This window comes from Stegodyphus dumicola, chromosome 12 (genome assembly GCF_044657685.1).
Source record: "Stegodyphus dumicola isolate Sdum_Otavi_A_Nest chromosome 12, ASM4465768v1".
Taxonomy (NCBI): domain Eukaryota; kingdom Metazoa; phylum Arthropoda; class Arachnida; order Araneae; family Eresidae; genus Stegodyphus; species Stegodyphus dumicola.
In genome coordinates this window covers 113181498-113203459 of record NC_140779.1, presented here as the reverse complement: position 1 = coordinate 113203459, position 21962 = coordinate 113181498, and the positions used below count along the sequence as shown (strand labels likewise).

Sequence of the window (21962 nt, the reverse complement as noted above, 5' to 3'; positions counted from 1 at the left end):
CATGAGTGTAAAATGTCTCATATCGATGCAATCAGTAGAGCTCCTGTTATCGATTCATCAGATACCATGCATACTTTGATGAAGATAATTTAGAAATTTGTCTGATTTTAAATTTAGATGAACAACTTCTTTGATACAACATGCAGATGAAAAGTTAAGAGAATTAATAATGATTTTGAAGAAAGACAAGAAGAAAGAACCAAAGAAGAAAATCAAAATGTGGAGAATTATATTTTGAAAAAGGAATAGACTTTTCCATATTGTGGAGGAGGGAGAAAAGAAGAAGTTATTATACGTCGTACCTAAAAGCATGAGAAAAAGCATAGTTGTGAAGTTTCATGACCTTAGGGACATTTTGCTTTTGATAGGACTGTCTCAAAAATCAAAGAAAGGAACTGGTTTCCTGCTATAAAAAGATATGTTCATCAACATATACCAGTGTGTTTCAATGCCAAGTGAAAAAAGACAGGGTCTTTTGCATACTATTGCCCCAGGCTGCAGACCTTTTGCAACAATACACAATGATCATCTTGGACCTTTTATCACAAGTTCTAAAAGAAACAAGGAATTGTTAGTCATCATTGATAATATGACCAGATTCGTTCGATTGTATGCTATGAAAAACACATCTTCGAAAAACTTACTGAAATCATTGCTGAGTTTCATAGAAGAATTTGGATTACCAGATTGTATAATATCACATCGAGGTTCTTATTTTACTTCAGAGGAATTTCGAAGCTTTTGCTAGGAAAAGGGAATTCTTCATACATTAAATTCAACCTCCCACTCACAAGGGAGTGGTATGGTTAAGAGATTGAACAGAACAATTTTATCAACGATAGTAACATCAGTGAAAAGTAAAGATCAAAAGGATTGGGACAAAAGAATTAAAGAAGTTGAGAGAAATTTGAATAACACAATCAATAAAACTATTGGGAAAACACCATTTGAAATACTTCATGGGTATATGCTACGATTTCAAGATGGAGTTTTGAGGTTACTTGCTGATGAAGAAGCAGAAATTTGGAAGGAACTTGGAAAACTACGGAAAGAAGCTAGAGAAAAAATTGTTCGAGAGCAAGAAAAAATGAAAACTTATTATAACAAGAAGAAATTGGGATCTCTGTCATTTGAACAAGGAGAAATAGTAGTAGTCAAAAGGAATTCAAAATCTACAGAAGAACCAACCAAAACTCAACCTAAGTTTCGTGGTCCAATGGTTGTGACAGAAGTACTTCTGGATAACACTTATAGAATATCACAACTAGAAGAAGCCTATATAGTCACTTTTATACATCAACTGCTCATGTAAGTCAACTAAAATCTTGGAAAAATGCAGAAACAAATGATGATGAGGATGATGACGAACTTAAAAGGTCCAAGTGAACAGTACGTAAACCATTCTGCTATAGAGACTTTCTGTTGGACTTATAGAATTTTTTTAATTATATTTAATTTTTTTCCCTACTTATTTTATTTTGTTGTTCATTTGTTGTTTTAATGACTTTAAGATTTGGTTCAATTGAGGACAATTGAAAAGTTAGGATAGTCGAATGTAAGCACGAGTGTAAATTATTTATTGTTATTAGACAGAATATCTATTGAGAAATGGCAACAGCTAATTCCAGATGTCATTTTATTTATTTAATTTCTAAAAATATTCAGATGATGTACAATTGAAATGTATATCGTTATGATGCAGTAAGAATGTCTGTTATGTTATGTATGTTTATGGATACGTTACCTGTAGGTTATTAAGTTGCGAGTACGATTTATCTTTTAATAAATATTTGTTTATCTTTTAAAAACATCTTATAAGTGATAATTTAAATACAAAAGGAAGCTAACACACATTACTAAAGCACCTGTAGAAGACTAATATATATATATATGTATATATTTGTGTATGTGTGCAGTTGATAATAATACAAGGAATATTTGTGTTCTCAGATTAAAATAATTGGTTATTATTAGCAGTTCACTATTATTATTTCTAAATTTGGTGAGTTATCAGTATAAAATCAGTTTATCTGCAATATTTTTACCCAGTGGTTTGCAAATTTCAAAATATTTAAGAAAGCTTATAATTTTATTATATTATCATCATAAAATCAGAGCTAATGTATTAAAATTATGTTTTTAGAACAATAATGTTAACCCTTCGCATATGACTTCGATCTGAGCAGGGTTACCAAGTTTATCTGCTGCTGCAGTTCACGTGAAAATTGTGATGAAATATTTTTTCCCCCTTGATTTTAATATAATACCTGCTCCTTCTCTGTGCAAGCTAAAGTTCATTATGTGTTCGTTATGTCTCTATGAGGTCTATTTCTACAGAATTTGCATAAAATATTCGAATGTAGTATTCAAAATGTGCCAGTGATGGGCTGTATTAGCTTTGTCAAAAGGCATTTTGCCAGCCATACACCACCAAATCCTATAAAAACGGAAACTACAAGGCAGTGTGCCATTTGCTGTTTTAAGAAAGATAAACATCGGGATAAAATGCATAAAGCATCTTGCATTTCGTGTCATGAGTATCTGGCTGGATTATGTTTGGAGTCATACTTTAGAGTTTATCAGATTAAAAAAAAAATTCTGCTATATTGCAAAGTTTGTGTCAAAATTTTTCAAACAAATTAATTAAAAATTAAATTAATTTAAAAATAAAAATATTGCATGCGATTTAAACTCCGAAATCGTGCGCATTGTATTATATATAGGCTACTTGGCGTAGCGGCTAGCGCGTCATGCAACAGCACCACAGGTCTGGGGTTCAAGCCCCGGAACAGAGCTAGGTTGCCGTAGCCTTTGATCCCTTGAGTTGGTAGATAATATGAGTACTGAGTTCACTTGGGGACTAAACACTGCATGCGACAAGCTGACCACTAGTCCAGGGCATGTGTTCCTGCACTCCAGGGCCCATGGTCAAGAAAGCAGATATCTGTGCACTGAAGTCATGGCTATTTAAAGGCTGTTGGGCCACTGAGTGTAGTTTCATTTGTATTTTATATAGTTTGAAAATACAAAAGCAATTAAAATTATTGTATTATTTAGGAACTGTCCAATAAGAGATGGTAGAGGTAACCCGTAGTGCTCTGAATACTATTTAATGGAGACTAAGAAAATTTTAATTAAAAGAAAAGTCATCCCATATTTCAGAACTAGAAATTTTAAAAAGTCAGCTGTATGCAGACGGTTAAAGTATTTTTAATCATCTGTTCCATGTATTAAAATATATTTATCTTTTATTCTGGTAGTTTTTGAATACCATGACCCTGAAATTTAAACAAGGTAAATACATGTTATGAAACACAATTTCTGAATTATTTTTTTAGGAAGAGAATGGAATAAACAGAAAAATAAGAACATCATATATTAATCATAAAAGTGTTCCTACTGAGATACCCACGGCAGGTAATTATAAATTGAGAATAAAAAATAAATTCGTCCTTTTTTATTTGTAATTTTGAGAAGAATTTGATCTTGGATGTAAAGTAATGAATTAACTTCTCATCATGTTACCTGTTAAGTCCAATATATTTGAAAATATTAAGTGTCTTAAAATGTGTATGCATTATTATAAATTTATTAAATTTTTCTGTATGCAGTTGTAGTTAAACTTGAATATGAAGAACAAAATCAGCAGGAAGATATTCCAGAAATTAGTGATGAGGTAAATAAAAAGTTTTACTTCTTGTTTTCAAATTTACTTTGTTAAAATTTTAGTAACATAAAAATGAGCAACAGGTTCAATATTTTAATTTACTTATGCTATTTAAAAGAAGAAAATAACGTTAATCTCTCTTAATGATATGGAAATGATGAAAACATTAGTAAATAAAAAGTTTTACTTCCTGTTTTCAAATTAACTTTGTTAAAATTTTAATAAAATAATAATGGGTAACAGGTTCTGCAATATCTAAATTTGCAATATTATTTAAAAGTAGAAAAGAACATTGACCTCTCTTAATTAAAATGTGAAAATACATAGTATATTGTATTTCTGAAGAGCTGCCTTAAATGATAAATACAGCACATTAAACATGTAAAGATTCACTTACGTTCTTATTTTAGGTATTTCAAAGGAATTTATTCAATCCAGTAATATTCCTTTTACTTATACACAATATCTTCCTACTTTTATATATATTTTATGGTATTTACCAGTTAACAATTGGAAATTTTTACAGACGGAAAGAAAAAAAGTTAATTACAATGTGAAGTTCGGGAATTTAATTTCTTTTGTTAGAAACATTTCTAAACAATCGATATGTAATGCAAGTTGGTAAAGATTAGAAACATATGAAAAGAAAATACACCTTAGCAATTTAAATGCAAATTTTGATTTTTATCATACATTAAAATGAAGAACATTTACATTCTTCTCTAAAACATTGAGTATTTTTTATTGTGCTAGTGTTATCCTGAAGTACTCAGAAATTTGTTTTCGCTTAAAAACATACCAGAGGTGTGAAAACTTGGTCATGTACAATTTTGGGAACATGTACAATTTTGGAATTTGGGAACAAGGGGTACCTAAGAAATTCATTTTCTCACTGTTCTCTTTAGAAAAATTTGTATTCCCGCAGAAATTTTACAGGTGTTTCTTCCATTACTGGCAAATTCCACAAGCCCATATTTTAAATATAAAGGCAAAACATATCATGGTTTGTGTATGAAAACTGTTGTATCTTGGAATACAACAAAAATGACACAGAAATGAATGAAGTGCTTGACTAAAGGATTGTGAGTATGCTTTCCGTAAGAATAATTATGTGAATGGTTGCCAGAGTTTTGCACATTCAGAAAATTGGGCAACTTTTAGCAAGGTGGTTACATTAATACTTAGGTATCCATTTTACATTATCACCATAATTCAAATCCAGGGCTAAATTCAGCTTCAGTGCTTTACAATTTGCTATTTCTTCATGTCCATAGGATGCTCTACCGCCATAAATACAATACTCGTTTCGAGTTCATTACATTTACACTATTCTTGTCTAGTTCTGAGTACTCGGCTGCAGAAAATCTGAAATTACTTCATCTTTTTTTACATGCAGAAGAGTATATGTATGTAAATATTTGTGTATGTGTGCAATTGATAATATTACAAGGGTACTTGTGGTCTCAGATTAAAATATTTGGTTATAATTATCAGTTGATTATTATTATTTCTAAATTTGGTGAATTATCAGCATAAAATCAGTTTATATGCAATATTTGGTTTCATGGTTCGCAGCTCCTACCAGCGGGAAAGCTACGGAACGCTGATAGTTTGACCCAAAATCAAATCTTAGCAGATGGGTTAGCTGTTGGTTGCATGATTTGATTGGAATCCTTGGATTTTTGGCAAAACATGTGAGGGCTCCTGAAGGACTTATTAAAAGAAACTGTTTCTCATTATACATGGGAAACGCATGAAAATTCCAAGTGAGCTGCCCATTTGCCAGGATGTAAATAGTGAAACTTATAATGTTCAGTAATGTTACTGCTTGTCTGTGGATAGGCAGCTGCATAAGAGCTTTTGTGATTTTCCTCGTGCATAATGTCAATATAAGACAGTTTTCCTTGAAGTCTTGCCTTTCCCTAAACAGATAGCATTATTTTGCTTTACCATAATGCAAATTGTTTATTTGGTGGTTTGCAAACGTTATAACATTTAAACAATGTTAAAATGCTATTTTCTTATCATAAAATGAGAAATATTGTATTAAAAATATGTTTTTAGAAAAATAACATTAACACTTCACATATGGTTCCAATCTAAGCAGTGATATCTAGTTTATCTGCTCTATGATTCAAATGAAAATTGTGAGCAAATATTTTTTTTCCCTTGATTTGAATATTTGATTTGAACGAATAATTGATTTGAACGAACACATAATGAATTCTGTGCTTTTTCTGCACAGGATAAAATTTATTATGTGTTTGTTATTTCAATACTAGATGTCTCTACAAGGTCCATTTCTAGAGAATTTGCATAAAAACTTTGAATGTGGTCATCAAAATGTTTCAGTGATGGGCTGTATTAGCTTTGTCAAAATGCATTTTGCCAGCTATATATCACCAAATTTTATAGAAAAGGAAACTAGAAGACAGTGAGCCATTTGCTGTTTTAATAAAGATAAAAATGGGAAGAAAATGCATAAACGGCTGTGTCTTTGGTGTCATGAGTATCAGGTTGGATTATGTTTGGAGACATACTTCAGAGTTTATTACAGAAAAAAAATTTCTGTTTCATTGTAAAGTTTGTGTAAAAATTTTTGTAACATATTAATTAAAAATTAAATTTTGCTAAGAACAAAAATATTGTGTGCATTTTTAAAGTAATAAATAATGCCATCTGTAATCATGGGCATTATATTACTTAGTGGCACAGTGTCTAGCATGTCACGCTACAGCACCACAGGTTCGGGGTTCAAGGCCCGGCCAGGGCGAGGCTACTTTAGGCTTTCATCCCTTGAGTAGATAATATGAGTACTGAGTTCACTTGCGGACTAAACACCGCATGCGACAAACTGACCACTAGTCCAGGGCATATGTTCATGCAATCCAGAGGCCACGATCAAGATAGCAGATAGTAGTGCACTGCAGGACATGGCACTCTGAACAGCTGTCGCATTACGGAGAGTCGTTTAGTTTGTATTATATGTCGTTTAAAAATGCAAAAGCAGTTAAAATTATTGTATTATTTAAGAACTGTCTACTAGGAGATGGTAGATGTAACCCCTAGTGATATGAATAGTAATTAGTGGAGACTAAAAAACTTTAATTAAAGAAATAAAGTCATCCTGTATTTCAGTACCAGAAATTATAAAAAGCGAGCTATATGCGGAAGGTTAAAATAAAATAATTTTAATTATATGTGCCATGTATTAAAATATATTTATCTTTTGTTCTTCCAATTTTTTAATATCTTGACCCTGAAATTTAAAGAAGTTAAATACATGTTATGGAACACAATTTCTGAATTATTTTTTAGGAAGAGAATGGAATAAAGAGAGAAATAAGCACATCATATAGTAATCATAAAAGTGTTCCTACTGAGATACCTACTGCAGGTAATTATAAATTGAGAATAAAAAATAAATTCGTGCTTTTTTATTTGTAATTTTGAGAAGAATTTGATCTTGGATATAAAGTTATGAATTAAATTCTTATCGTTTTAGCAGTTAACTCGAATATATTTGAAAATATTAAATGTCTTAAAATGTGTATGCATTATTATAATTTTAATACATTTTTCTGTATGCAGTTGTAATTAAACATGAATATGAAGAACAGAATGAACAGGAAGACATTCCAAAAATTAGTCATGAGGTAAATAAAAAGTTTTAATTCCTGTTTTCAGATTTACTTTGTTAAAGTTTTAGTAAACTAAAAATGAACAGCAGGTCCAGCAATATCTTAATTTACCGTGTTATTTAAAACCAGAAAATAACGTTAATCTCTCTTAATGACCCAAAAATTATGAAAAGAGGAAAATTGAAGCAATTTGATAATTGTTAAATGGAATTAAATTGTCTTTCTCTTTAGTTTTAAATGAATATTAGATTGACTTAAAGGCTATTCAGAGTTTTTTAATGTGTAATATTTATTAAAAGAGGTTTCTTTTGCATTTTTTTTAAAATTTAAAATGTAGCTCCTCGTAAGAAGGTGAAGTTCAAAAAGCTAAAAATTAAAAGCAAAAGAATCACCACTAATAAAAGAACACATAAAGTAATCATTTTGAAAAATATTAATTTTTAAATTTGTATGATCTTTGTATGGTATACTTGCATGTTCCTTCCTTTTCCATTAAAAATTTGAAAACGCGAAAATACATACTAGATTGTATTTCTGAAGAGATGTCTTAAATGATAAATACAGCACATTAAACATATAAAGATTCACTTATGTTCTTACTTTAGGTATTTCAAAGGCATTTATTCAATCCATTAGTATTCTTATTACTTATACACACTATCTTCCTACTTATATATGTATTTTATGGTATTTACCTGTTAACACAACCACATTAGTGCAATAGGACAATTTTTACAGACAGAAACACAAAAAGTTATTTACCAGTGAAATGCGTGGTTTTCATTTCTTTTGTTAGAAAGATTTCTAAACTATCGATATGTATTGTAAGTTTTTAAACATTATGAACATATGAAAAGAAAATATACCTTAGCAATTTAAAATAAAAATTTATATTATTAAATCAGAATTTTTTGATACATTAAAATATAAAACATTTACATTCTTCTTCAAATCTTTGAGTAATTTTTTTTTTCACTAGTCTTATCTCGAAGTACTCAGTGATCTGTTTTCACTTAAAAACATATCAGAGAAGTGAAGACTTGGTCATGTACAAACTTTGGCAACAAGGGGTACCTAGGAAATTCATTTTGTCATTGTTCCCTTTAGAAAAATTTGTATCCTTGCAGAAATTTTACTGAAGTTTTTTCCATTACTGGCGAATTCCACAAGCCCATATTTTAAATATAAAGACAAAACATATCATGGCTTGTTTATAAAAACTGTTGAATCTTGGAATACAACAAAAATGACACTTACAGAAGTGGCTGCAATGCTTAACTGAACGATTGTTGCGAGTATGCTTTCCATGAGAATGGTTATGTGAATGGTTGCCAGAGTTTGGCACATTCAGAAAATAGGACAACTTTTAGTAAGGTGGTTGCATTAATACTTAAGTACCCATTTTACATTATCACCATAATTGAAATCTAGGGCTAAATTCAGCTTCAGTGCTTTACAAATTGCAATTTTTTTATGTCAGTAGGATGTTCTACTGCCATGAAAACGATAGTCTTTTCGAGTTCTGTACAGTTACAATACTCTAATCTAGTTCTGAGTACTCGGTTGCAGAAAACCTGAAATCATATTTTTACCTGTAGAAGAGTATATGTATGTAAAATATTTGTGTATGTGTGCAATTGGTAATATTACAAGGATCCTTGTAGTCTCAGAATAAAATAGTTGGTTATAATTATCAGTTGATTATTATTATCTCTAAATTTGGCAAATTATGAGCATAAAATCAGTTTATCTACAATATTTTGTCTTTATGCTTTCCAGCTCCCACCAGTGGGAAAGCTACAGAACTTTGATAGTTTGATTCAGATTCAAATCTTTGCACATTAGTTGGCTGCGTGATTTGATTTGATTACTTGTATTTTAGACAGAACATGTGAGGGCTCCTGAAGGGCTTATTAAAAGAAACTGTTTTGCATTATACGTGGGAAACCCATTAAAACTTCCAAGTGAGCTGCCAATTTGCCAGGATTTAAATAGTCAAACTTGTTCAGTAATGTTACTGCTTGCCTGCTGATAGGCAGCTGCATAAGATCTTTTGTGATTTTTCTCATGCATAATATCAATATAAGACAGTTTTCAATGAAGTCTTACCTTTCCTTAAACAGATAGCATTATTTTGCTTTACCATAATGAAAATTGTTTATTTGGTGGTTTGCAAATTTTATAACATTTAAGCAATGTTAGAATGCTATTTCTTATCACAAAATCAGAAATATTGTATTACAAATATGTTTTTAAAAAAATAATATTAACACTTCACATATGGTTCCAATCTCAGCAGGGTTATCTAGTGTATCTGCTGCTATGATTCAGATGAAAATTGTGAGCAAATATATTTTCCCCTTGATTTGAATATGAATTCTGTGCTTTTTCTGCACAGGATAAAATTCATTATGTGTTCGTTATTTCAATGCTAGACATCTCTACGAGGTCCATTTCTAGAGAATTTGCCTAAAAACTTCGAATGGCATCATCAAAATGTTCCAGTGATGGGCTGTATTAGCTTTGTTGAAAGGTGTTTTGCCAGGCATATATTACCAAGTCTTATATAAGAGGAAACTAGAAGACAGTGTGCAAATTAATTTTTAAATAAAGATAAAAGTGGGAAGAAAATGTATAAAGAGCCTTTGCATTTGGTGTCGTGAGCATCAGGTTGGATTATGTTTGGAGCCATACTTCCGAGTTTTTCACAGAAAAAAAAAAAAAAAAAAAAATTCTCTTTCATTGCAAAGTTTATGTCAAATTTTTGCAATAAATTAATTAAAAATTAAATTTTACTAAGAATAAAACTGTTGTATGCATTTATAAAATAATAAATCATGCCATCTATAATCATGGGCATTGTATTATGTATTGGCACAGTGTCTAGCATGTCTCGCTACAGCACCATAGGTCTGGGTTTCAAGGCCCGGGCAGGGCGAGGCTGGTTTAGGCTTTCATTCCTTGAGTTGATGGATAATATGAGTACTGAGTTTACTTGGGGACTAAACACCACATGCAACAAGCTGACCACTAGTCCAGGGCATATGCTCATGCACTCCAGAGACCACTGTCAACAGATAATAGGGCACTGCAGGACATGGCACTCTTAATGGCTGTTGCCCCACAGAGAGTAGTTTAGTTTGTATTATATGTAGTTTAAAAATGCAAAAGCAGTTAAAATTATTGTATTATTTTAAGAACTGTCCAGTAAGAGACAGTAGATGTAACCCCTAGTGTTGTGAATAGTAATTAGTGGAGACTAAGAAAATTTTAATTAAAAAAGTAAATTATCCCGTATTTCAGAACCAGAAATTATAAAAAATGAGCTATATGTGGAAGGTTAAAATAAAGTATTTTTAATTATGTGTACCATGTATTAAAATATATTTATCTTTTGTTGTTTCAATTTTTGAATATCTTGACTCTGAAAATTAAAGAAGGTAAATACATGCTATGAAACACAATTTCTGAATTATTTTTTAGGAAGGGAATGGAATAAATAGAGAAATAAGCACATCATATAGTAATCATAAAAGTGTTCCTACTGAGGTATCCAAGACAGGTAATTATAAATTGAGAATAAAGAATAAGTTTGTTCTTTTTTTATTTGTAATTTTGAGAAGAATTTGGTCTTGAATGTAAAGTAATCAATTAAATTCTCATCATATTACCAGTTAAATTGAATGTTTTTTAAAATATTAAATGTCTGAAAATGTGTATGCATTATTATAATTTTGTTAAATTTTTCTGCATGCAGTTATAGTTAAACATGAATTTGAAGAAAAAAATCAGCTGGAAGATATTCCAGAAATTAGTGATGAGGTAAATAAAAAGTTTACTTCCTGTTTTCAAATTTTAGTAAAATAATAATAAGAGACAGTTTCTGTAATGTCCTAATTTACGATGTTATTTAAGAGCCGAAAATAATGTTAATCTCTCTTAATGCCACAGAAATTCTTAAAAGAGGGAAATGGAAGCAATTTGATTATTGTTAAATGTCATTAAAATGTCTTTCTCTTTACATTGAATTGAATATTAGATTGATGAAAAGGCTATGCTGTGTTTATGCATACTATTTATTTAAAAAGGTTTCTTTTGCATTATTCTAAAAATTTAAATATGTAGCTCTCCATAAAAAGGTGAACACCAAAAAGCTAAAAATTATAACCAGAAGAATCACCACTAATAAAAGAACACATAAAGTAATCATTTGGAAAAATATTAATCTTTAAATTTGTATGGTCTCTGTATGGTATATTTGCATGTTCCCTCCTTTTCCATTAAAATGTGACAATACATAGTATATCGTATTTCTGAAGAACTGCCTTCAATTATAAATACAGCATATTAAACATGTAAAGATTCACTTATGTTCTTACTTTAGGTATTTCAAAGTCATTATTCATTGGAATAATTTTTTTTTTTTTACTTATACACAATATCTTTCTACTTGTATATATATTTTATGGTATTTACCTGTTAACACAACCAATTTGGTGCAATTTGATAATTTTTACAGACGGAGAGAGTAAAAGTTGCTTACAATGTGAAGTTCGTGGATTTAATTTCTTTTGTTAGAAACATTTCCAAGCAATCAATATGTATTGCAAGTTGGTAAACATTAGAAACATATGAAAAGAAAATATACCTTAGCAATTTAAAATGCAAATTTTGATTTTTATCGTACATTCAAATATAGAACATTTACATTCTTGTTTAAATCTTTGAGTTTTTTTTTTTTTTTTTTTTTTTTTTTTGGTGCTAGTTTTATCCTGAAGTAGTTAGCAATTTGTTTTCACTTAAAAACATACCAGAGAAGTGGAGACTTGGTCATGTACAAACTTTGGCAACAAGGGGTACCTAATAAATTCATTTTCTGACTGTTCGCTTTAAAAAAATTTGTATTCCTGCAGAAATTTTACTGGTGTTTCTTCCATTACTGGCAAATTCCATAAGCCCACATTTTAAATATAAAGGCAAAACATATCATGGTTTGTGTATAAAAACTGTCGTATCGGGGAATACAACAAAAATGACACTTACAAAATTAGTAAGGTGCTTGAGTTGTTGTGAGTATGCTTGCCGTAAGAATAATTATGTGTATTGTTGCCAGAGTTTGGCACATTGAGAAAATTGGACAACTTTTAGCAAGGTGGTTACATTAATACTTAGGTATCCATTTTACATTATCTCCATAATTCAAATCTAGTGCTAAATTCAGCTTCAGTGCTTTACAATTTGCTATTTCTTCATGTCCGTAGGATGCTCTACCGCCATGAATACAATACTCGTTTCGAGTTCATTACATTTACAATATTCTTGTCTAGTTCTGAGTACTCGGCTGCAGAAAATCTGAAATTACTTCATCTTTTTTTACATGCAGAAGAGTATATGTATGTAAATATTTGTGTATGTGTGCAATTGATAATATTACAAGGATACTTGTGGTCTTAGATTAAAATATTTGTTTATAATTATCAGTTGATTATTTTTATTTCTAAATTTGGTGAACTATCAGCATAAAATCAGTTTATATGCAATATTTGGTTTCATGGTTTTTCACTTCCTACCAGTGGGAAAGCTACGGAAGTCTGATAGTTTGACCCAAAATCAAATCTTGGCAGATGGGTTGGGTGTTGGCTGCATCATTTGATTGGATTACTTGAATTTTTGGCAAAACATGTGAGGGCTCTTGAAGGACTTATTAAAAGAAACTGTTTTACATGTAGTCTCAGAATAAAATAGTTGGTTATAATTATCAGTTGATTATTATTATCTCTAAATTTGGCAAATTATGAGCATAAAATCAGTTTATCTACAATATTTTGTCTTTATGCTTTGCATCTCCCACCAGTGGGAAAGCTACGGAACTTTGATAGTTTGACTCAGATTCAAATCTTCGCACATTAGTTGGCTGCGTGATTTGATTCGATTACTTGGATTTTTGGCAGAACATGTGAAGGCTACTGAAGGGCTTATTAAAAGAAACTGTTTTCCATTATACGTGGGAAACCCATAAAAACTTCCAAGTGAAGTGGCAATTTGCCAGGATTTAAATAGTCAAACTTGTTCCGTAATGTTGATGCTTGCCTGCTGATAGGCAGCTGCATAAGATCTTTTGTGATTTTCCTCATGCATAATATCAATATAAGACAGTTTTCAATGAAGTCTTACCTTTCCTTAAACAGATAGCATTATTTTGCTTTACCATAATGCAAATTGTTGATTTGGTGGTTTGCAAATTTTATAACATTTAAACAATGTTACAATGCTATTTTCTTATCATAAAATTATCTATGATTCACATGAAAATTGTGAGCAAATATCCTGCCCCCTCCCCCATGTTGCGCAGGATAAAATTCATTATCTGTTCATTATTTCAATGCTAGACGTCTCTACGAGTTCCATTTGCAGAGAATTTGCATAAAAACTTTGAATGTGGTCATCAAAATGTTTCAGTGATGGGCTGTATTAGCTTTGTCAAAGGCATTTTGCCAGCTATATCACCAAATTTTATAGAAAAGGAAACTAGAAGACAGTGAGCCATTTGCTGTTTTAATAAAGATAAAAATGGGAAGAAAATGCATAAACGGCTGTGTCTTTGGTGTCATGAGTATCAGGTTGGATTATGTTTGGAGACATACTTCAGAGTTTATTACAGAAAAAAATTTCTGTTTCATTGCAAAGTTTGTGTAAAAAGTTTTGTAACATATTAATTAAAAATTAAATTTTGCTAATAAAAATATTGTGTGCATTTTTAAAGTAATAAATCATGCCATCTGTAATCATAGGCATTATATTATATATTGGCACAGTGTCTAGCATGTCACGCTACATCACCACAGGTCCGGGGTTCAAGGCCCGGGCAGGGCGAGGCTGCTTTAGGCTTTCATCCCTTGAGTGGGTAGAAAATATGAGTACTGAGTTCACTTGCGGACTAAACACCGCATGCGACAAACTGACCACTAGTCCAGGGCATATGTTCATGCACACCAGAGACCACGATCAAGATAGCAGATAGTAGTGTACTGCAGGACATGGCACTCTTAACAGCTGTTGCGATGCGGAGAGTAGTTTAGTCTGTATTATATGTCCTTTAAAAAGGCAAAAGCAGTTAAAATTATTGTATTATTTAAGAACTGTCCAGTAAAAGATAGTAGATGTAACCCCTAGTGATGTGAATAGTAATTTGTGGAGACTAAGAAAATTTTAATTAAAGAAATAGAGTCATTCTGTAATTCAGAACCAGAAATTATAGAAAGGAGCTATATGCGGAAGGTTAAAATAATTTTAATTATGTGTGCTATGTATTAAAATATATTTATCTTTTGTTCTTCCAATTTTTGAATATCTTGACCTTGAAATTTAAAGAAGGTAAATACATGCTATGGAACACAATTTCTGAATTATTTTTTAGGAAGAGAATGGAATAAAGAGAGAAATAAGCACATCACATAGTAATCATAAAAGTGTTCTTACTGAGATACCCACGGCAGGTAATTATAAATTGAGAATAAAAAATAAATTCGTCCTTTTTTATTTGTAATTTTGAGAAGAATTTGATCTTGGACATAAAGTTATGAAATTCTTACAATTTTAGCAGTTAACTCCAATATATTTGAAAATATTAAATGTCTTAAAATGTGTATGCATTATTATAATTTTAATACATTTTTCTGTATGCAGTTGTAATTAAACATGAATATGAAGAACAGAATGAACAGGAAGATATTCCAAAAGTTAGTCATGAGGTAAATAAAAAGTTTTAATTCCTGTTTTCAGATTTACTTTGTTGAAATTTTAGTAAACTAAAAATGAACAACAGGTCCAGCAATATCTTTATTTACCATGTTATTTAAAACCAGAAAATAACGTTAATCTCTCTTAATGACCCAAAAATTATGAAAAGAGGAAAATTGAAGCAATTTGATAATTGTTAAATGGAATTAAATTGTCTTTCTCTTTAGTTTTAAATGAATATTAGATTGACTTAAAGGCTATTCAGAGTTTTTTAATGTGTAATATTTATTAAAAGAGGTTTCTTTTGCATTTTTTTTAAAATTTAAAATGTAGCTCCTCGTAAGAAGGTGAAGTACGAAAAGCTAAAAATTAAAAGCAAAAGAATCACCACTAATAAAAGAACACATAAAGTAATCATTTTGAAAAATATTAATTTTTAAATTTGTATGATCTTTGTATGGTATACTTGCATGTTCCTTCCTTTTCCATTAAAAATTTGAAAAAGCGAAAATACATACTAGATTGTATTTCTGAAGAGATGTCTTAAATGATAAATACAGCACATTAAAATATAAAGATTCACTTATGTTCTTACTTTAGGTATTTCAAAGGCATTTATTCAATCCATTAGTATTCCTTTTACTTTTAAGTTATTTACCAGTGAAGTGCGTGGTTTTCATTTCTTTTGTTAGAAAGATTTCTAAACTATTGATATGTATTGTAAGTTTTTAAACATTATGAACATATGAAAAGAAAATATACCTTAGCAATTTAAAATAAAAATTTATATTATTAAATCAGAATTTTATGATACATTAAAATATAAAACATTTACATTCTTCTTCAAATCTTTGAGTAATTTTTTTTTGCACTAGTCTTATCTCGAAGTACTCAGTGATCTGTTTTCACTTGAAAACATATCAGAGAAGTGAAGACTTGGTCATGTACAAACTTTGGCAACAAGGGGTACCTAAGAAATTCATTTTGTCATTGTTCCCTTTAGAAAAATTTGTATCCTTGCAGAAATTTTACTGCAGTTTTTTCCATTACTGGCGAATTCCGCAAGCCCATATTTTAAATATAAAGACAAAACATATCATGGCTTGTTTATAAAAACTGTTGGATCTTGGAATACAACAAAAATGACACTTACAGAAGTGGCTGCAATGCTTAACTGAACGATTGTTGCGATTATGCTTTCCATGAGAATGGTTATGTGAATGGTTGCCAGAGTTTGGCACATTCAGAAAATAGGACAACTTTTAGTAAGGTGGTTGCATTAATACTTAAGTACCCATTTTACATTATCACCATTATTCAAATCTAAGGCTAAATTCAGCTTCAATGCTTTACAAATTGCAATTTTTTAATGTCAGTAGGATGTTCTACTGCCATGAAAACGATAGTCTTTTCGAGTTCTGTACAGTTACAATACTCTAATCTAGTTCTGAGTACTCGGTTGCAGAAAACCCGAAATCACTTCATATTTTTACCTGTAGAAGAGTATATGTATGTAAAATATTTGTGTATGTGTGCAATTGGTAATTTTACAAGGATCCTTGTAGTCTCAGAATAAAATAGTTGGTTATAATTATCAGTTGATTATTATTATTTCTAGATTTGGCAAATTATGAGCATAAAATCATTTTATCTACAATATTTTGTCTTTATGCTTTCCAGCTCCCACCAGTGGGAAAGCTACAGAACTTTGATAGTTTGACTCAGATTCAAATCTTTGCACATTAGTTGGCTGCGTGATTTGATTTGATTACTTGTATTTTAGACAGAACATGTGAGGGCTCCTGAAGGGCTTATTAAAAGAAACTGTTTTGCATTATATGTGGGAAACCCATTAAAACTTCCAAGTGAGCTGCCAATTTGCCAGGATTTAAATAGTCAAACTTGTTCAGTAATGTTACTGCTTGCCTGCTGATAGGCAGCTGCATAAGATCTTTTGTGATTTTCCTCATGCATAATATCAATATAAGACAGTTTTCAATGAAGTCTTACCTTTCCTTAAACAGATAGCATTATTTTGCTTTACCATAATGAAAATTGTTTATTTGGTGGTTTGCAAATTTTATAACATTTAAGCAATGTTAGAATGCTATTTCTTATCATAAAATCAGAAATATTGTATTACAAATATGTTTTTAGAAAAATAATATTAACACTTCACATATGGTTCCAATCTCAGCAGGGTTATCTAGTGTATCTGCTGCTATGATTCAGATGAAAATTGTGAGCAAATATATTTTCCCCTTGATTTGAATATGAATTCTGTGCTTTTTCTGCACAGGATAAAATTCATTATGTGTTCGTTATTTCAATGCTAGACATCTCTACGAGGTCCATTTCTAGAGAATTTGCCTAAAAACTTCGAATGGCATCATCAAAATGTTCCAGTGATGGGCTGTATTAGCTTTGTTGAAAGGTGTTTTGCCAGCCATATATTACCAAGTCTTATAGAAGAGGAAACTAGAAGACAGTGTGCAAATTAATTTTTAAATAAAGATAAAAGTGGGAAGAAAATGTATAAAGAGCCTTTGCATTTGGTGTCGTGAGCATCAGGTTGGATTATGTTTGGAGCCATACTTCCGAGTTTTTCACAGAAAAAAAAAAAAAAAAAAAAAAAAAAAAATTCTCTTTCATTGCAAAGTTTATGTCAAAATTTTGCAATAAATTAATTAAAAATTAAATTTTACTAAGAATAAAACTGTTGTATGCATTTATAAAATAATAAATCATGCCATCTATAATCATGGGCATTGTATTATGTATTGGCACAGTGTCTAGCATGTCTCGCTACAGTACCATAGGTCTGGGTTTCAAGGCCCGGGCAGGGCGAGGCTGGTTTAGGCTTTCATTCCTTGAGTTGATGGATAATATGAGTACTGAGTTTACTTGGGGACTAAACACCACATGCAACAAGCTGACCACTAGTCCAGGGCATATGCTCATGCACTCCAGAGACCACTGTCAACAGATAATAGGGCACTGCAGGACATGGCACTCTTAATGGCTGTTGCCCCACAGAGAGTAGTTTAGTTTGTATTATATGTAGTTTAAAAATGCAAAAGCAGTTAAAATTATTGTATTATTTTAAGAACTGTCCAGTAAGAGACAGTAGATGTAACCCCTAGTGTTGTGAATAGTAATTAGTGGAGACTAAGAAAATTTTAATTAAAAAAGTAAATTATCCCGTATTTCAGAACCAGAAATTATAAAAAATGAGCTATATGTGGAAGGTTAAAATAAAGTATTTTTAATTATGTGTACCATGCATTAAAATATATTTATCTTTTGTTGTTTCAATTTTTGAATATCTTGACTCTGAAAATTAAAGAAGGTAAATACATGCTATGAAACACAATTTCTGAATTATTTTTTAGGAAGGGAATGGAATAAATAGAGAAATAAGCACATCATATAGTAATCATAAAAGTGTTCCTACTGAGGTATCCAAGACAGGTAATTATAAATTGAGAATAAAGAATAAGTTTGTTCTTTTTTATTTGTAATTTTGAGAAGAATTTGGTCTTGAATGTAAAGTAATCAATTAAATTCTCATCATATTACCAGTTAAATTGAATGTTTTTTAAAATATTAAATGTCTGAAAATGTGTATGCATTATTATAATTTTGTTAAATTTTTCTGCATGCAGTTATAGTTAAACATGAATTTGAAGAAAAAAATCAGCTGGAAGATATTCCAGAAATTAGTGATGAGGTAAATAAAAAGTTTACTTCCTGTTTTCAAATTTTAGTAAAATAATAATAAGAGACAGTTTCTGTAATGTCCTAATTTACGATGTTATTTAAGAGCCGAAAATAATGTTAATCTCTCTTAATGCCACAGAAATTCTTAAAAGAGGGAAATGGAAGCAATTTGATTATTGTTAAATGTGATTAAAATGTCTTTCTCTTTACATTGAATTGAATATTAGATTGATGAAAAGGCTATGCGGTGTTTATGCATACTATTTATTTAAAAAGGTTTCTTTTGCATTATTCTAAAAATTTAAATATGTAGCTCTCCATAAAAAGGTGAACACCAAAAAGCTAAAAATTATAACCAGAAGAATCACCACTAATAGAAGAACACATAAAGTAATCATTTGGAAAAATATTAATCTTTAAATTTGTATGGTCTCTGTATGGTATATTTGCATGTTCCCTCCTTTTCCATTAAAATGTGACAATACATAGTATATTGTATTTCTGAAGAACTGCCTTCAATTATAAATACAGCACATTAAACATGTAAAGATTCACTTATGTTCTTACTTTAGGTATTTCAAAGTCATTATTCATTGGAATAATTTTTTTTTTTACTTATACACAATATCTTTCTACTTGTATATATATTTTATGGTATTTACCTGTTAACACAACCAATTTGGTGCAATTTGGTAATTTTTACAGACGGAGAGAGTAAAAGTTGCTTACAATGTGAAGTTCGTGGATTTAATTTCTTTTGTTAGAAACATTTCCAAGCAATCAATATGTATTGCAAGTTGGTAAACATTAGAAACATATGAAAAGAAAATATACCTTAGCAATTTAAAATGCAAATTTTGATTTTTATCGTACATTCAAATATAGAACATTTACATTCTTGTTTAAATCTTTGAGTTTTTTTTTTTTTTTTTTTTTTTTTTGCTAGTTTTATCCTGAAGTAGTTAGCAATTTGTTTTCACTTAAAAACATACCAGAGAAGTGGAGACTTGGTCATGTACAAACTTTGGCAACAAGGGGTACCTAATAAATTCATTTTCTGACTGTTCGCTTTAAAAAAATTTGTATTCCTGCAGAAATTTTACTGGTGTTTCTTCCATTACTGGCAAATTCCATAAGCCCACATTTTAAATATAAAGGCAAAACATATCATGGTTTGTGTATAAAAACTGTCGTATCGGGGAATACAACAAAAATGACACTTACAAAATTAGTAAGGTGCTTGAGTTGTTGTGAGTATGCTTGCCGTAAGAATAATTATGTGTATTGTTGCCAGAGTTTGGCACATTGAGAAAATTGGACAACTTTTAGCAAGGTGGTTACATTAATACTTAGGTATCCATTTTACATTATCTCCATAATTCAAATCTAGTGCTAAATTCAGCTTCAGTGCTTTACAATTTGCTATTTCTTCATGTCCGTAGGATGCTCTACCGCCATGACTACAATACTCGTTTCGAGTTCATTACATTTACAATATTCTTGTCTAGTTCTGAGTACTCGGCTGCAGAAAATCTGAAATTACTTCATCTTTTTTTACATGCAGAAGAGTATATGTATGTAAATATTTGTGTATGTGTGCAATTGATAACATTACAAGGATACTTGTGGTCTTAGATTAAAATATTTGTTTATAATTATCAGTTGATTATTATTATTTCTACATTTGGTGAACTATCAGCATAAAATCAGTTTATATGCAATATTTGGTTTCATGGTTTTTCACCTCCTACCAGTGGGAAAGCTACGGAAGTCTGATAGTTTGACCCAAAATCAAATCTTGGCAGATGGGTTGGGTGTTGGCTGCATCATTTGATTGGATTACTTGAATTTTTGGCAAAACATGTGAGGGCTCTTGAAGGACTTATTAAAAGAAAATGTTTTACATGTAGTCTCAGAATAAAATAGTTGGTTATAATTATCAGTTGATTATTATTATCTCTAAATTTGGCAAATTATGAGCATAAAATCAGTTTATCTACAATATTTTGTCTTTATGCTTTGCATCTCCCACCAGTGGGAAAGCTACGGAACTTTGATAGTTTGACTCAGATTCAAATCTTCGCACATTAGTTGGCTGCGTGATTTGATTCGATTACTTGGATTTTTGGCAGAACATGTGAAGGCTACTGAAGGGCTTATTAAAAGAAACTGTTTTCCATTATACGTGGGAAACCCATAAAAACTTCCAAGTGAAGTGGCAATTTGCCAGGATTTAAATAGTCAAACTTGTTCCGTAATGTTGATGCTTGCCTGCTGATAGGCAGCTGCATAAGATCTTTTGTGATTTTCCTCATGCATAATATCAATATAAGACAGTTTTCCATGAAGTCTTGGGTTTCCTTAAACAGATAGCATTATTTTGCTTTACCATAATGCAAATTGTTGATTTGGTGGTTTGCAAATTTTATAACATTTAAACAATGTTACAATGCTATTTTCTTATCATAAAATTATCTATGATTCACATGAAAATTGTGAGCAAATATCCTGCCCCCTCCCCCATGTTGCGCAGGATAAAATTCATTATCTGTTCATTATTTCAATGCTAGACGTCTCTACGAGTTCCATTTGCAGAGAATTTGCATAAAAACTTTGAATGTGGTCATCAAAATGTTTCAGTGATGGGCTGTATTAGCTTTGTCAAAGGCATTTTGCCAGCTATATCACCAAATTTTATAGAAAAGGAAACTAGAAGACAGTGAGCCATTTGCTGTTTTAATAAAGATAAAAATGGGAAGAAAATGCATAAACGGCTGTGTCTTTGGTGTCATGAGTATCAGGTTGGATTATGTTTGGAGACATACTTCAGAGTTTATTACAGAAAAAAATTTCTGTTTCATTGCAAAGTTTGTGTAAAAAGTTTTGTAACATATTAATTAAAAATTAAATTTTGCTAATAAAAATATTGTGTGCATTTTTAAAGTAATAAATCATGCCATCTGTAATCATAGGCATTGTATTATATATTGGCACAGTGTCTAGCATGTCACGCTACATCACCACAGGTCCGGGGTTCAAGGCCCGGGCAGGGCGAGGCTGCTTTAGGCTTTCATCCCTTGAGTGGGTAGAAAATATGAGTACTGAGTTCACTTGCGGACTAAACACCGCATGCGACAAACTGACCACTAGTCCAGGGCATATGTTCATGCACACCAGAGACCACGATCAAGATA

At 30.7% G+C, this 21962-nt stretch overlaps 1 protein-coding gene across 5 annotated transcripts in view; it reads left to right on the top strand.

Annotated features, from left to right (window-relative positions):
• Positions 1-21962, top strand: part of LOC118179836 (uncharacterized) — a 94154-nt gene that overhangs the window by 18652 nt on the left and 53540 nt on the right. For all 5 annotated transcript variants that reach the window (XR_015038259.1, XR_015038258.1, XR_015038260.1 and 2 more), the window contains 10 exons: positions 3339-3417; positions 3612-3676; positions 6986-7064; positions 7259-7323; positions 10792-10870; positions 11066-11130; positions 14726-14804; positions 14995-15059; positions 18441-18519; positions 18714-18778. Coding sequence is in view for 2 of the 5 variants with exons in the window: in XM_085806806.1 (XP_085662932.1) it covers positions 3339-3417; positions 3612-3676; positions 6986-7064; positions 7259-7323; positions 10792-10870; positions 11066-11130; positions 14726-14804; positions 14995-15059; positions 18441-18519; positions 18714-18778 (720 nt within the window). In the remaining 3 variants the exon portion in view is untranslated. The remainder of the gene's footprint in view (positions 1-3338; positions 3418-3611; positions 3677-6985; positions 7065-7258; positions 7324-10791; positions 10871-11065; positions 11131-14725; positions 14805-14994; positions 15060-18440; positions 18520-18713; positions 18779-21962) is intronic.